At 53.7% G+C, this 16,764-nt stretch overlaps 1 protein-coding gene across 3 annotated transcripts; it reads right to left on the bottom strand.

The window, feature by feature from the left end:
• Window positions 1–2,875: 2,875 nt before the first annotated feature.
• Window positions 2,876–15,956, bottom strand: Znf518b (zinc finger protein 518B). Of its 3 annotated transcripts, none has more exons than XM_048364315.1 (3): window positions 15,907–15,956; window positions 13,223–13,521; window positions 2,876–7,268 (listed from the first exon to the last, which is right to left on the bottom strand). In XM_048364315.1, the coding sequence occupies exon 3, from the start codon at window positions 7,071–7,073 to the stop codon at window positions 3,834–3,836; it is 3,240 nt and encodes a 1,079-aa protein (XP_048220272.1). In that variant the 5' UTR covers window positions 7,074–7,268; window positions 13,223–13,521; window positions 15,907–15,956; the 3' UTR covers window positions 2,876–3,833. The 3 variants fall into 3 exon arrangements, with proteins under 3 accessions (XP_048220272.1, XP_048220273.1, XP_048220271.1); XM_048364316.1 differs by lacking the exon at window positions 15,907–15,956 and adding an exon at window positions 14,288–14,311; XM_048364314.1 differs by lacking the exon at window positions 15,907–15,956 and having other exon boundaries at window positions 13,223–14,096.
• Window positions 15,957–16,764: the final 808 nt, after the last annotated feature.

The following is a 16,764-nucleotide window of genomic DNA, read 5'->3' as shown; positions in this document are numbered from 1 at the left end:
ACAAAATACCGAGGGGCTGGGGATATGGCCTAGTGGCAAGAGTGCCTGCCTCATATACATGAGGCCCTGGGTTCGATTCCCCAGCACCACATATACAGAAAATGGCCAGAAGTGGCGCTGTGGCTCAAGTGGTAGAGTGCTAGCCTTGAGCAAAAAGAAGCCAGGGACAGTGCTCAGGCCCTGAGTCCAAGCCCCAGGACTGGCAAAAACAAAACAAAACAAAAAAAAACAAATACCGAATTGCACTAGGCAACCCTGTTACGGGCAAGTGTCAAGTGTCTGTCTCTTCTTGGCTTTTATTATGTAACCTCATTTCAACTCTGGCGGTCAACTAAACAGCCAAACAGCTGAACTTACTAAGCAAGGAAAGAGCGGTCTTTTCCTTAGGCTCTGTCAAGGTTCATCTTGTCCCATTCTCCTCATTCACTTTTTGGCTCCCTGGCACGAGAGGGAATGGCCACTCCCGGATTTCCTCCCCAGTGACGAGGCTCTAGGGGTCAGGCAATTAGAATACGATGACAACAGGACAGCTACACTGGGTCCAGTGGCCTCTGGCTGCTGCAAAGCCTCCCTCCTGCGTGAGGCCACTGGGTGCAGACAGACCCGGCCAGTGCTGTCTAAACAAGCCTGTCTTGCAAATTCAAGTCGAAGCCAACAAGAGAAGCAAGGGCCTTGTGTCACCATCGGCCAAGGGCGATCAAACCCCACGTACATACAGCTGTGCGGAGCGATGCCCCGCAGTCTTCAAAAACCAACCTGCAAACCAAGGCAGCCTGTGGAAGGAGCAGCCGCCCCTGGAAATGAGAGGCCGGAAAGAATCGTACAGTTGTTTTATTTAACAAAATCAACGCTGACCTCTATGTACAACCGTGTTTCAAAACCAGAGCAGCAGACACACAAACTGCTTATGAGCACAGGAATTCTAACAATGCTTGACACACGAGACAAGGGTTTTTGTTTTCTGCTCTTCTAGACATTCATGAGTTTCGAAGTCACCGTGAAGGCTGAGCGGGCTGACATCTTCATTTTCTGGGATGGCTTAGAGAAATCCTAGAGGAGGGATGAGACTCTGCAGGGTTAGTACACTGACCAGGTGAGCGAGTCCAACCAACAGCACCTGGCCCATGACGGGCTCACAAATCATTTTGAACTGAGGCTAACAAACCTGAACAAAATGTCATCTATTGGGTATACTTAGTGGCTTTAAAATTTGGTTAGCCTACCGGTCTATTTCGTAAATGTAACCAGGTCATCTTCTGGTCCCCCAAAGAAAAATCTACTTCGAAAAGAAATTAACTTTATTAGTACTAGTAACAAATGTAGTGACTGGAGAGCCTTCAAAACCAAGATCAAAAATGCGCAACCAGGCAACACAGGCGTGCCCCTAGTCCCCGTGTAGGTTTACTGCACGGCACTCGGCTACAGGTCAGCAAGCAATGTGCTACAGCTAGCTATCTGGGACAGGCAAATCGCTTTTGCTTCTCCCCGTCTGTGAATCCCAGGAGCCCTTTTTTTTTAGCTCCTTAGGGAGCTGTGTTTCGTTCTGAATATCCCCGAACTTGGCTCCGTATTCTACTTAACAGAAAATTCAGCTCCGCGCAGGCGTTCAAGTTTGTGTTTTAGTTAGATAATACTCGATGAGGCAGCGAGGCTGCGCTGACACGGGTCCTCTCGCCCGGTTCCACGGCCGGCCCCGGCCTGGCCACGCAGGAGAAAGCCGCTCACTAAGCAATGAGGTATAGAGACCCAAGTCCACTCACAGCCCCTCCTTCTCCTCCACGCCACCGCTTAGGTTCCTTTCGTGCGGGAGGGGGAAACGGCTGCGAGAGGGCTAGACTTCGGGACGCTGTTCGTCAGCGTGGCGGAACGGCACACACAGAATTCATTTGCCACCAAGCACCAAAGGAAAATGCACAATGGTTAAATGCCGCAATTTATCATCACAGGGGCTTCTTCTCCTGTCACTCATATAGATACAGATCTATGTCTCTATATACATACATATACATATATATACTGACACAGATAAGACATTGATCTAGATGAATATATAGATCAATACCAGTCTCTATATAGATCTATATGTATATATGTGACCCCATCTACTGTGCTTTTGTTTTCAAAAGATGAGATAAAACCACTGTAAAAATACTTCCAAAATAAATGATTTCTAGGATAGAAAAATGCTTTACATTTTCTCAGTTCACACATCATTACAAGACAAGAAATCAGAAACAAATTAGCTCTTTTAATTTTCATGGTAAAAAATATATGCTTACACCTAAGATTAAAAAATGCAAGTTTTTAAGTTCAATAATAACTCTTAAGCAATGTAATCCATGTACTGACTTATAACAAAAAAAAACTGATTACCTGTAATGAGATCTAATAGACTTCAAATGAGTGCAATCACATCTACATTTGGGAGGAGAACTTAAGACTTTCTTTTACGAAAATCCCAAACAAATCAGGTCTCTGATGGTCCAGCATGTCAGAAATCACTTGCCGATGTCATTTTCAGATGTCACAGCCCCTGTGCCTGGCACGTCAGTGCCCAAGGAGTACAATACAGGCTGGATCTGCATCTGCCAGGCCACCCGTCCTTCCCAGACGCCAAGCCTGCCCGTGCACTGAGTGGGCTTAGGAGGCTACGGTAGCCCCGGGTGCCTTGTGAGTGCCGGGCCACCTGTGGGAGAGATGGGAGAGGAAGTCCTTCCACAAACGCCGACAGGAGGAAAGTGTGACTGGCTAAGATAGAAACTAGAAGCAGATTGTTACCTGCACCGAAGACCAGGGATTGTGTTCCTGCAACAGAGATGGCGTGTGTGTGTGTGTGTTTTTTGGGGGGGGGGGGGGGGTTAAATTGGATGGGGAAGGGGCCACCAGTTTTGTGGGCCACCAGTTTCTAGTAATTTCATGGGGGACACAGTGTCAGGAGGGGACAGGGAAGGCATATTTGGAACAGGGGAGTGACCCCGGTGACCAGCTAGAGCAGACAGCACCTACTCAGTTCCCAAATTCCCAACTGGGCACCACAACACAGCAGATCTCGTGCCACCGTGCTTTGCAAGCCCACCCGAGCGGACTCCCAAGGTTCATCTGTGGTGTAAACCTCCCCGCCACCTGCAAGCAGCCGCTTCATTTGCCAGAGCGTTAGGGGTAAAGGAGAAGCCCAACATTTTCTTTTCTCTTAAGGGCACCTTCCCCACTTAACTGACACAGATCAAGGTATTTTAATTTAAAGATGGTTTCTTTCTTCTAGCATGTGTCGCAAGGCAACAAACCCTTGCAATCACTCTTCAAAGAGTCAATAAAAGCAAAACTCAGTGCTACACTGAACACTTAAAAATAACAAGAGAATGAGGTTAAAGGGGATGGATGGCCTTTTATGTGTGTGTGTTTAGAACCAAATTCCAGGTAACAAGCAGAAAGCCCAATTTCCACCAGGTACCAAATAAAAAGCAAAAGCCAAGTAAATGTGAACCCCAACTGTTGCTGGAAATCATCAGTAGCATTAGTAGAAGGAGCAGGTGTCAAGCATTCTAAACTCAGCCCTCTGAACAGAAGTACATCTACTCAGAAAAACAGACACTGAACACAGACAGGTCTCAGCTCCACCGGCAACCTGATGAGAACTTCACATCCCGTCAGAATTCTGTACATCTCCGTGTACCATCTCGGGCTGTAAATGCCAGGCCAGTCAGATAAAGGGCTCTCAACGCTCTGGCAGCCGATATCAGCAACAACAATCACTGCTCTACAGCCTGCATCTGGAGACCCCTAAACAGGAGAAACGAAAACGAAGACAATATGCTTCCAAGACCAGTGTCCGTTCATTTGCCCTTAGAAGACAAGACTTCCCAGTCTCTCGTGGCCTCTATCAGATGCCGCTGGCCGTGACTCATCCACTCTTCCTGGTCTTCATAGAGCCGCCCACAAAACCAGCACTTGAAGATACACTGAGAGGAGTCATCGGGCAAGGAGTCCACCACCTGGTAGTTGTTCCTGTGGACTTTCTTCAGTTTCATTTTCAGCATCATCTGCCTTCTGATCTGGCTGGCCTCCTCCATGTTCTGGTAGGTCAGCCGCACGTGGTGGCGGCGGATGCCCAGCTGGCACCTCGTCCTCTCCGACAGGACGACCTTGAGGACGTTGCCTTTGTACTTGTTGATCACCTTCATGACATTGGTCACTTCCGGGGAGTCCACGTCAGGATGATTTAACACGATGACTGGCTGGTTCCGCCGGGGACACTTGATCAGCTGGTCGGGCTTGGCAGCCACCAGTCGGAGCTGGCGTGAAACCTGGAAGATGGAGGGCTCCTTGAGGCAGCGGCCGGGCTCGGCCTGGAGCTTGCTTCTCTTCTTGGATGCGTTGACTTGCTTGGCTTTGCTCCTGCTTACGGTCAGGCTTCTGGAAAGCAGTCTGCGCTGCTTCCTCCAGTCACCGCCTCCCTGCAGCCCCTGGGCAGGGGTGATCTTCTTAGGGGTGGGGCTACAGACAGCATCCTCTTTTCTTGATTTAGCCCGAAAACAGGTCTCCGAACTCGGGGATGTGTTTCTCAGCTCACTTCCATTGGCGACAGGCTGCAGGCCCGAGTCCGGCTGTACCCCGGGGCGGAGTGGCCCGGGCCGCGGTAACGGCCCAGCGGCGCACGGTATGCTGACGGGGGTGTCGCAGGTGGCCTCTATGATCTGGGCGTCCTCCGATGAGTTGAGCACCCTCAACACGGCTCCCTTGGGGATCAGCACCGGCGTGGCGACATGAGCCTTCCTGGTCACTCTGCCGCTGCTCTTCCCGTGGCTGCCTGTGCTCAGTGGTGGGTAGACTGGCTGCAGCGGCCCAGTGCCGGGAGTCTCGTGCTGAGGTTTTTGGAGAGGACCCGTGGCAGGGTCCGAGCCCACGAGGGACACGCTGACGTCCTGAAGCCCTTCTGGGGGGACGGCTTTGGAAGTTCCCCTGGGCGCCGGTCCGGTAGAACGGCGCTGCGCGCTGCTGGCAGACAGGGAGGAAGGCTTGCCGCAAGACTCGATCAGCTGAGCGATCTTTTTGCGCAACAGTTCAATTGACTTTATTTTGGACGTTGCGCTATTCCACTTAACACTGTCTGGAACGTTTTCAGATCCCGAGCTCAGAGAAAATACTGACGAAATGACCGGGCCGTCGAAAGTGTTATTAGTCCTTTCGGAGTTCCTGGCTTCGGCGGGCTTGTGGCCGGGCTGCGGAGAGCCGGCCTTGCCTTCCGCGGTGAGGTTTATGTGTAAATACTCACTCGCGCGCGGCGAGGACGTGGGAGGCTGGCGGGACGCCTCCCCGCGCCCCTCCCCGCGCCCCTCCGCCTGCTCGTCCCCCGGCTTCCTGCTGGAGGGAAGCGTCTGCACGGGAACACTCATCTGGCTTCTCGGTCCCAGGCCCTTTTCTCCAGACCCCGAAGCGGCTGCGGGGGACGCGGCGAGGGGAAGCGCCCGTGCTGAGTCGCCGTGCAAAGTCCTGCCGCCGTTAGCAAAGGCGAGGGCAGCCACGTAGGGAACGGGAACAGGGTTGGACGGGGCTCCCGGGCCACACACGGCGCTGATTTTTCCTACAGAGGCTGGAGAAGGTCCTTTGAGGGCGGCGGGAGGAAGAGCAGGTCTGTACGGGTGCAAGGCTGGTTTGTTCTGCAGATCCCTAGTTGAACTGGAACTAAGTAAAGGCTCTCTATAGCTGTCTAGGCTGGCGTTGGGCATGAGTAAATCGTAAGACCTCAGCCACTTCACCCCCCGAAGGTGTTTCTGGACCGAAGACTGAAGACCCTCCATGCTCACCAGCTCTCCGGGGCTCCCTTCAAGTCTCGGGGACTTGGTGTTTTCCGCAGGCAGTATCTGTCCTTGCTCACCTGAGCCTTTGTCTTTGGTCCCAGGCTCGGGGTCCCCTCCCTCCCCGCGGGGGGCGTCCAGCCGCGTGTTCTCCTCCAGCGGGAAGAGCTTCAGCACGAGCTGCTGCGTGCCGTTGACGACCTTGACGTCTATCAACTGGGCCAGGCAGTTGGTGGGGACCACCAGCTCGGACGGGGCTACGACCGTCAAGGGCACCCCGGGCTGCACCAGCTCCTTGGAGGGAGACAGCACCTCCACCTCCACGTTCTTGTTCCCCAGCAGACTCAGCTCGCTGGGCTCCGGGAAGGTCATCTTGTTGGGGATGCACACGACATCCTTTTGGTATCCCTTCGAATCCGGTAGCAGCACAATGTTGCGGGTTTTGTCTTTACCTGCGTGGAGAGAGAACTTTGAGAGCTGGCTCGACAGCTTATGCTGAAACGCCGTCCTGGCGCCGGGAGCCTTGAAGAGCTCGGGGCTTTGTTTGGCGACGCCGGTTCTTTTGGGCTCCAGCTTGGCCACAGCCTTGAGCGGCCGCTTGGCGCCAGCCCGCTCGTGCACCCGGCGCCGGTGCTTGACGATGTAGTCGTTCCGGATGGCTCCGTAGTCGCAGTACTCACAGCGGTAGGGGAAGATCCCCGTGTGCTTCACCAGATGCCTCTGGAACTCGCCTTTCGTGTAGGAGATGTAGCTGCAGTGCGAGCAAATGAACTTGATCTCTTCGTGCTGAAGGGTGTGCTTTTTGTACTGCAGAGGGTCCTTGGTGGAAAACCGACACTTGTCACAATAGAACTTTCCTGGCTTAAAGTTCCTCACCTTAAATTTGTTACTGACCGGACTGGAGATGGTTTCCGTCTCATTTCCAACGTGGGCGGCCCCGGGATCGACGCCGACGAAATGGAATTGGGGCGGCGCCGCGTGCAGGCTGCACTTGAAGCAGACGTACCTGTCTTCCTTTTGGCCGGGGCCGGCGCCCTTCTTCAGCTCTTGAAGCGGGACTTTCTCGACGCTCTTGCACTGTTCGCACGTGGCGAGCGTCATCACGGCCGCCTCTGCCTCGGAGCCTTGGTACGGAAGGCTCTGGGCTTCCTGTCGATCGGGCCGGGTGGCTCGGTTAGAGTTCGGTTGTTTGGGGGACATGGTCAAGGAGCTGGGCCCACCATTCATCGGGGTGGTGTACAGCTGCTCCCCGATGTCCTTCATCTTCTTTATCTGCATTTGCAGGAGGAGCTGCCTGGAGTTCACGAGGATGTCACGGGACGAGATCCTCCGGAGGCATCCCTTGGCGTATCTTGCGACCGGTGGAGGAGCAGCAGATGCTTCCTCTGTAAGCCACCATTTTTTTGTATCTTGCTGCCAGGGGTGCACGATCTACAAGACGGCTGATGTCAGCTCTCTGCTATTCTAGGAACGCTGCGGGAAAAAGAGAACCATTGAGATGATTAGGATGGAGAACTCGGTGAACCCTATTATTAAACTCAGCCTGTATTCCATGGTATGAGAATTCTGTGCACAATTCCAGCACAGACCTTAAATGCATGTGACAGTAACACATAATACAGCCAAACAAGCAAGCTTAAATGCAAAACGGAGCCCCCTACACATCACACCATTGACCAACCCTGAACAGAGGGATACCCAAAGGAAGGACGTCAGTGGCAGGCCCTCAGAATAGCCTCTGATCAGCAAAAGTTCAGGCTGTGTGTCCAGGGGCACATCCTAGCAACGTCACAGGCATGCTTTCCTACCAAACCTTACAGAGGGCCCGGGCAGTTCAGATTCTGACACATGCCAGGGTTAACCACACTTCATCCACATCATGACTTGGGGTTCAGCTTTGACGTCAACTCTCACCACTCAGTCTGCTTTCACAGGTGATAACTAAACCCAAGGATACAGTATTAGGAGGCCCAAGAGAAATATTCCTTCATGATTATACCGAGCATCTACCAATTTCTGCCAGTTGCTGAAGGATAGTGCTCAAAAGGAACTAGCTCCAGGCCCTTAGGCTGCACACGCCATGGCAGAAAGGAGATTATGTATTTAGTTGTTAAAATCGTAAAGCAGGGTGAAGTGGGTAAGAAATGCAGTACATCAGGACACCTGAGACAGAGGGCTAGGCAGGACACCAACTCACTGGCAGAACACGGCCTTGTTTATCTTCTAGTGACAGCCCCCAGTCTCCATAAAGGAACAGGAGTCTTAAAGGACAAGATGGCAGTGGCTAGGCCATAAATGGTTTGGACTGAGGAATGTCAGGCCAAGAGCCACACAAAGCTAGAGGAAAGGCCAGCTCAGGGGAGCAGAAAGGACCCCCTGAAGAGTCAGGAGAAACAACTGCTGTGTGTTCACATCTGGCAGTTCAAGTCTGGTCAGGATTCAGCATAGAAGATATGGATGCTGCAAAATGGCAACAGATGAGCAAAGGAAGCCAAGGACTTTTTGCTTTACTTCCCAGATGTCTGACTTCCTCTCAAGCTCGCACTTCCAGCCCGCCACGGGCTTGTATCTAAGGGTGGGGCTGGTCCATGTTTGGATCGCTGCTCTCTAGTACCTAGAGGGAGAAAGGTACCGGTCTGTCTACATCTACCATGTTTATACTCCTGGCACAGACCCTGCAAGGAGCCACGAGGAAAGGCAGAGGTAACTTTTATTCCTAAATCTGTAAATTAGTTTTAGAAAAGGAAGACAGAAGTGATATCTAGAACTCTTGCCATTCCTCAAGCGAGGTCAAAGCCAAGCCACCCATCTTCATATGTGTGTCTGTCTGCAATGTGGGTCTGGGTCAGATGGTTTCCAAGTCCTGCCTGACAGTGGGGATGCTTCAAGTCACAGTCTTTGTCACCTAAGGCCACTATGCCTGTGTTCATATTGCCATTCCTACCCAGCCTGAAGCCACAGCAGCAACCAGGACCCGAGAAAACGGTAGGCCCAAAGAACACCGAGGTATCAGTCTAGCGATTCTGGATCTCAGAATCACTGCTAAAACAGACATGCCTGGGCTGTACAGGAAGAGACCCTGCGATCTGTAAAAGCATCAGGTTATCCTTGCTAGAATTGGAAATCCCAAAGGCCCCCAGAGACACCCTAGTCCTTCCGTCACTGCACCCATTAGTCCCACAACAGGTGCTCAAATCTTGTTAGGCAGTCTTTTATCATAGTGTTCAATTGTCAATTATTTACCTATGAAAGAAACTGAAATGAATTCCCCTAATTCACTTCATCCTACCTGGATGCTGGAGTTATAGACAACATCATACCCACCGGTCAAGCCAGGGATTAATCCGCGCATAGCTTCTCCAATCTGATTAAGGTTCTCAATTCTAGCCCAAAGATTTGCATATAAATCAATATGTACATTGTCCTTTCATTTAGATGAAAAGGGGGAAAGAGACACATAGAGGTGAGGAAGAGAGAAGAAATCTAGTCCCAACACAACAGTTAGCAGCTATTTCAACATAACTGTAGGTACATTCATTCTAACTCTTAAGATTCAACATGACAATATTCACAACCAATCTGCATTATATCCGCATATTTCCAGCACCTTCCCAGCCTCCAAGATGCGTCAGAAATCTAGAAAAAAAAATGGCTTTGCAATTTCTCTCCAGGTCCTTTTAAAGCTCACAAGTGTCATTCCTTCTAAAACTTTAGATTGATGGCATGATCGGCAAGAAGCAGACAACACCCTGGAGGAGACTCCTCTGGTCACCAAGGCCAGCCAGGATGTCTGAGGATCGTGGCCTTCTTGGAGAAGACTCTGCATAACCACCTAAGCAGTTACACATGCTCCTAACCTAGCACAGGGGCACAACTCAATTGTGACGATCCCCTGCTAGTGGAAACAACTTCCAGTAAAAAAAAAAAAAAGCACGTACTGTACCTAGCCAGGAGCACTTCACTGTATCACCCTTAAATAGGCTCAGAATCCTTCTGATAAGCCTGTCCCGTGGGATTTTTTACCTTTCGAGCTCACTTGCCTTCAATGATTGATTGGCTTTGGGGGGTAATAGAGTTTGAACTCAGGGCCTTCCTAGGCAGGCACTCGAGCACTTGAGCGGTATCTCAACACTTTTAGCTTTAGTTATTTTTTAAGTAGGGTCTCACATGTATGCCCAAGCAGGCTTTCTTCCTGGCTCGAATGACTGGTTCTTACACACACACACACACACACACACACACTCTCTCTCTCTCTCTCTCTCTCTCTCTCTCTCTCTCTCTCTCTCTCTCGCTAACGTTTTGCCCTGGCTGGCTTCAAATCTGGATCTTCCTGATCTGTCTCCCAAGTAGCAAGTGTTACAGGCATGAGCAGCTGGTGCCCTGCACTGGTCTCATTCCTTAAACACGGTAGGGACAGACGGGGAAAAAAGGGAGTTTGGAAGAAGCCGGTTCTGTGGTACCTAAGGCTAGGAAAAAACATGAGAAGCTGCTTGAGCCATAGCATTATGATAGCATCAACAAAACAGGAGACTTATTTTCTGACTGCCACACCCAACAGAAAATTTTTCTTGCCTATTTACAGAACTCAAGGCAAATACATTGTAAAGTAGTAATCTTTAAAAAAAATTAAAAAGGAAGCCTCTGGCTTCTAAATAGTGGAAATCACAAATGTCCAACAGAAGTAAATGGCATAGTTACATTTAAAGCCAGTCCCAACAGAACCTCACCTGGGGGGGGGGGGTGGTTTGACCTGGCAAACTGCTTCCTCCTCGTAGATCTCAGTGACAGTGTTTACTGAGAGGGTCAGTGCGCAAACAAAATTCGATAATACTAGTCAACATGTTCAGATAAGCTACAGGCACATCCCAAGTTGTTAAATATATGATTTACCATTTTTAACGACAAAATGATGCCCGCCACTTAAATAGTCAGAGGTGCTAAAAGTGCCTCCCCCGTGCTAGATGTCAACACGGAGAGGAAGCGAAGTGGCTGGCCCAAATGCCCGGCTTTTGTGCATGACCGACCCGGCACAGGCAGACATTAACTGGCTGACTGAAGGGAGCTTCTGGGGCTGGGACCACTGAGTTCTTCGTAGGCATACATTGAACTGGAAATCCTTCCACGGTGGTTCCTCACACACCCGTGGCTGGAGCACGGATGTGATTGCAGGCCCTGCGGCTCACACCGTTAATCCCAGCTATTTGGGAGGACTGCGGTTCAAAACCAGCTCAGTCAGGAGAGTCTCTGAGACTCTTATTTCCAACTAACCAGCAAAAACAATGGAAATGGAGCTGTGGCTCAAGTGGCTGGGCACCAACCTTGAGCAAAAAGCTAAGGGACAGACTGCAGGCCCCCAAGTTCAAGCCCCAGTCCTGGCACCAAAAAAAAGGGGGGGCACTCCCAGATTTGCAGTCCCTCATTTGTCAGGTCTTGTAGCAAGGCCCTAAACAAGCTATCATAAAGCTATTAACAAGCATAATGGGTGATTATGAGAAGATAAAGCCTAGAAAGGTGTCAACCCTTGTCACAGCTACTCAAAAACTGCATCCATCTATTACAGTTGTCTACTAAGCCATAAAGAGCTCTGTCTCAACCAGCTTTCCTAGTGACCCAAATTTGAATGCAATTCAACCACAGGGAACCACTCCGCAGCACGTAAAGTTAAACCTTCGGATGGTACACGAGAGCCCCAGTAGGGTATTTAAGAAGGCGGCCTCAGCTGAGATCTGAGGATAGTGGTTCAAAGCCACTCAGGGCAGGAAATTCAATGAGACTCTTACCGCCAATAAACTACTCAAAGATGTGGGAAAGGGCTCTGTGGATCACGTGGTAGGTAGTTCAAGCCCCAGGACTGGCAGGGGGGGAAAAAAGTGACCTCAGCAAAAGGTTCTGTGGTTTCACAAATCCAAATTGAACAGGGTGGGGGTCCGTGGATTTAAACAGGTAGTCAGTCACTTGAGTGTAAGGTAGTTTGCTCAGGAATTTCAGTCTGAACTGAGAATCGATGGACAGCTTGATAACTATAAATCCTTCTCAAGGTGGCCAAGACGCCTACTTTCCCTCAGAAGCCAGTGTGGGGCCACAGCAAGTGGCCCCACAGAAGAGGGCTGTGGGAGGCTGCGTTTTCCCACCAGGAAAATGAGAATGATGCTGACTGGGCTGACCTGACAGTGGGGGGGGGGGGATGATACACGGGCAAAGGGAAACTCGCAACAGTTGAGCAAAGAGTTGATGTTTTGTCCAGCATAGTTTTTGTTTCTTTGATAAGGCTCCTCCACTGGTAGGAGAGACCAGAAAAAAAAAAAAGGGAAAAGCAGCAGGAGGTGTGGGGAGGCTGAGAGCACTGGCCTTCCTCCCCCCTGGGGGTTCTTTGACACTGCTAAGCATATCAATGGACTGGACTTCCCAAAACAAAAGAAGGGATTTTATAGGCTTTGGGCTGCCTCTCCCAACTATTTTGAAAGCCTTCAAAAGAAAGACTAAGACTGGTGCCACAAGCCCTAGGAGTTAAAAACTTCAAAGTTTTGTACCTGGAGAAATAATGCGTTAAGAAGCAAATATGCTTATTCGAATAGTGTGCCCAGCAATGCTACAAAATTGTTTTTTTTTTTTCTCTAATACCAGTGATTCCAGATTCCTAAAGACGCTAAAAACGAAGGGCAGGGGAATATTGTTTTCAAAATCCGAATTCTGTGGAAGAAATAGGGGTGGGGGTCTGGGCCAGGCTCAGGAGGCTAGTGCTGGCCCACGAGCAAAAGCAGAAGGTAGGACGACGTGGAAGGAACCTTCCAGTGGAGTGGCAGGAGAATCACTCCCGAGGACAATGACTCCTTATCCAGGGCAGGGGTGGGGAGGTGAGTCCAAGCGGATTAGGCTGGGACCTCAGAGAAGGGGGAGGTAACCGCCTCCAGGTGTGCCAGTTACCTGGGCAACTGGACGGAGATTTAAACAGGCGGGGCATCTGCCTGGAGCCTTCCCCCTGGTGGACCTGACACTATGTTCATTCTCAACGCAAAAAACCTTCCCCCGAATTCTCTGGTCCTTGGCTGTTGCTGCACTAAGGGGATCCTTGCTGGTCAGGATGTGGCTAAAATGTTCACAAGAAGGCCCCCAAGAGCAGAACACTGGAATTACCTGGGGCTTTCTCTGATTTCCTCCTCCCCGACCCCCACCCAAGACCGAAAGACTGTGACTGGGGGCTGGGAAGTAAGACACCCCCAAAAGAGAAGTATCCAGGGTGCTCCTGGAAGCTGCTGTCTGTCCATGCTGGAGCCCCTTTGTCCCAGCTGGCTGCCAGTGTTACCAGCACTCTGCCAGCCTTCAGTTACCTGCTTCTTTCAAGGCAATAAGCCTGGAGAAATTTGGCTTTCTGAGGTCACAGGGACTTGGAGAGCAGCAGCAGGTGCAGGAGGGCAGTCCAGTCTAACCTGTGTTGTGTTTGTTGTGTGACAATCCATCAAAATCTCCACTCCCTCTCCAGCACCGTTCTTCTGGCTCAGACAGAGCCTTTGGGCTGTAGATGTGAATCAGGCCTGGCAGGTCTCCGGGCCGCCTCTCCTCTTTCAGGCCTTCTCTTCTTTGGTGCTCAGCGCCTGCCCATGTCAGGACGTAGGCCCTGGTGTAGATGGCTAGTGCTAGAACCCCAGCACACAGAGGTCAGCAACAGAAGTCAGACACTTGGGTTTAAGTTCTGGATCCGCACAGGTGTGCTTTCTTGGATATACTTCTGAAAAAGAAAGAGAATGAACCCAGGCTATGTTTCTCAGGCGCTGTCCTCCTGGAAACTTAAATAAAAAAAACAATAACAAACAAAAACTATGTGGTTCCCATCTACATGGGACACGTGTAGGCTACATGGTTTAAAATTCTTCCCTAGTGATTCCTGCATCTCCCCACACCCCCTTAGGATGCATTAGGTGAGCTCTACCTGTTTTCCCAACAACAGTAGTGGTCTGAGTCGGCTTGTGTGAGCAACTGAATGTAAAGGACAACAGGCAGTTTGGAAATACTCAAGCCTGGGGCAATCGTGAATGGTGCAGTCCCTGCTTATCATGACCATCCGGATAGACCTTGGCCATGAAAGGCACTCAGTGTTCTTGGCAGAATGAGTGAAGAAACGGTGGCCTTTAGAGTGACACTAATAAGGCTTGTCTTTGTTCTTCCTCTTGGCACAAACATTGCTCAGATCCTCTTAAAAGGAGAGATGGGTTTTGTTTTTTTTTTTTAAGATGGTATTGCTGGCTTTTAAAAAGTATACATAACCAAAATATATCAGGAAGAATCCCGATAATAAGCAGAGCAATGTTCTTTGGGAATTTCACTGAGATGTTATCAGCATAACAAAACTGGGTCATTTCTGTGCTGGGCACGAGATAATAATACACAGGCATATACATATATATATGCATCCATATGTGTATGTATGTGTGTGTGTATATACCGTGGCTTGGGCACCGTCCCATAGTTTTGTTGCTCAAGGCTGGCACTCTTACCTCTTGAACCACAGTTCTACTTCCAGCTTTTTGGTGGTTGATTGGAGATAAAGAGTCTCACCGGACTTTCCAGCCCAAGCTGACTTCGAACCACAGCTCCTCAGTAGCTAAGATTACAGGTGTAACTCATGGGTACCCTGCAAAACAAAACAAAACAAACCACAATTTTTTTTTTTTAAAGCTCATCCTAATGATTCGAAACGTCGTACAACGGAAAAGCTTGAATACTGCGTTTTACTAGAAGCCTTTCTACCCACAGTACTCTCTGGGTTTCCAGTCCTTGCTGTGTCGTGGGCAGTCCAGGGCTGGGTTGAACTTTGTCACCTGTCACCTGCCTGCACTCCCAGTGTGGTCTCGGCCTTGGCTAAGGGCGACCAGCCAGCTGTGAGGAGACCACGGGTATTTCTTGCGAGCTTGACAGACTTCAGTTCTGGACTCGAGGGGTGGTGATGGGAGCATCCGCTTGGCAGGGCCCAGACAAAGCCTTTGACAGCTCACTTCCTTCTAAAATGCCATTTGGCTAACGCGTTCCAAGGTCCTAGTTTTTTAAGGAAACCTGTTCCCCGTCCCCCCCCCACCCCCAACCGACCCGTCGGGCGGTGATGGTTTCCCCACCCCCCCCCTCTCCCTTTTTGGTGAAGAAATGTGTATTTCGTGTCTCTCGCCCCCACAGGCTGCCCTCCAGAACCACCCACCAAGCGATCAAAAGGGCCGGGCAGGACTGGGGCGGCTTGGGGGGGGGGGGGACCTCGGATGGTGACACGACGCCGCCCAGAACAGTCCGAGAGTCTGCCCCGGGGCTCCCCGGCGGGCTGGGCCCCGACCCCCGCCCGGCCCTCCCGGCAAGGACAATGCCAGCCCGGCTGGATCGCAAGTTTATTGTTGGCCGGCTTTCCCCCCGAGGGGGGGGGTGGGTGGGAGGAGGAGGACGCAGCCCGGGGCCGAGGCCCGATCGGCGGCGCTGCTCGGGGGGGGGGGGGCGTGGGGGGGGGGGGAGCCCTGGAGGCCCGGGAGCCCCGGGGCGTGGGGGGGGGGGGGGGAGGAGGCGCCCGCGCCGGCCGCCCGGGCCCGCAGGAGGCTTTAAAAATGGCCTCCTGACGACACTTCCTGCTCGCCGGCGGCGGCGGCGGCGGCGGGGACCGCGGGGCCCGGCATCATTTGAAACGCGGGGGGCGGGACCGGCCGAGCCGGCGGCCCCGCGCGCGCACCCCACCCCGCGCCCCCCCCCCACCCCGCGCGCCCCGCGCCCCGCGCCGGCCGCACAAAGGCTGCGCGCGCGCGGGGCCGCACCCCGGCCCGGCCCCCCGACCCCGCCCCGCGCCCCGCGGCCTGTCACCCGGGCCCGCCGGGGAACCCCCCCCCCCTTCACCTCGCGCCCGCGGACCCCGCCCCGGCACCCCCCCCCCGCCGCCGGGCTCGCGCTCCGGGGCCCCCCCCCGCACCCACGCGGCCCCGCGCGCCCCCCCCCCCGCAGCGCGCCCCACGCCTCCCTCCCCCCCCCTCCCCGCCGCCCCCGGCCGCGCCCAGCCTCGCGGGGCCGCCCCCGGCCCAGCCGGCCGGCCTAACTGGGGGTGGAGGCGGGGACCTGGCCTTCCCTCCCCCCCGGAACCCGCACTCACCGCGCCGGGCCCCGCGAGCCCGCGATCCGCCGGTGCCGCCGAGGGGCGTCCGCCGCGCCCGCCGCCCGCGCCGAGGCCGCGGTAGGTCCCTACTGGGGGGCGGAGCCGGGCCGCCGCGCGCCTGCGCACTGCGGCCGCGCGGCCGCAGCGGCCCCGCCGGCGCCCGCGGCCCCCGCGGCTGCGCCTGCTCCGGGCCGGGCGCGCTCGAGGGCCCCGCGTGCGAGGCTCGGCGGGGCGCCGGGAGCCCGGCCCGGCGGGGCCGCGCCCGCCCTCGGCGCGCACGTGCGAAGGCGCGGAGGGCTCCTCGCGCCCTCCGCCCTGCACCGGCTCCCGCGCTCCGCCCGCCCGCCCGGAGCGCGCCACCCGTCCCGCCGCGGGTGAGTGGAAGCCGCCGCCCGGGGGCTCGGATCCTCGCAGGGCCGCAGGGAAGGAAAGAAGGACATGGCCTCCAAACCCTGGGTTCGAATCTCCCGCCCGGCGCCCTTGGGGTTGGGGGGGACCCCGCGCCAGGGCCTCGGCCTTCTGGAAGGAGGCGAGTCCAGGGTGGGCCAGCGCTGTGGAAAGAGGGGAACCCCGCGCCCCAGGCAACGAACACGCGGGTGCCCCGGGAATGGGCGTCAGGGGCAGGGCAGGGCGCCAGCCCCAGGCCTGGGACCACTGGGGACCCTCCTCTCGTTTGTTTTTCCAGAAAGAGCCGGACCTGGGCAGCGATGGGCAGCGCGGAGGGCAGGCCCTGGACCTGGAGATGAGCAAACCTCTCGCCTTGCGTGTGAGATCGCCGTCGAGGTCACGCGGGAGCCAGGCACGAGTTCAAAGCCCCCCTCGACAGTGGGGCCTGGGCAGGGAGGCCCCGTGTCT

The sequence above is a fragment of the Perognathus longimembris genome, chromosome 16 (genome assembly GCF_023159225.1).
Source record: "Perognathus longimembris pacificus isolate PPM17 chromosome 16, ASM2315922v1, whole genome shotgun sequence".
Classification (NCBI taxonomy): Eukaryota; Metazoa; Chordata; class Mammalia; order Rodentia; family Heteromyidae; genus Perognathus; species Perognathus longimembris.
The sequence above is the reverse complement of the archived record's forward strand: the minus strand, read 5'-3'. Positions and strand labels throughout refer to the sequence as shown.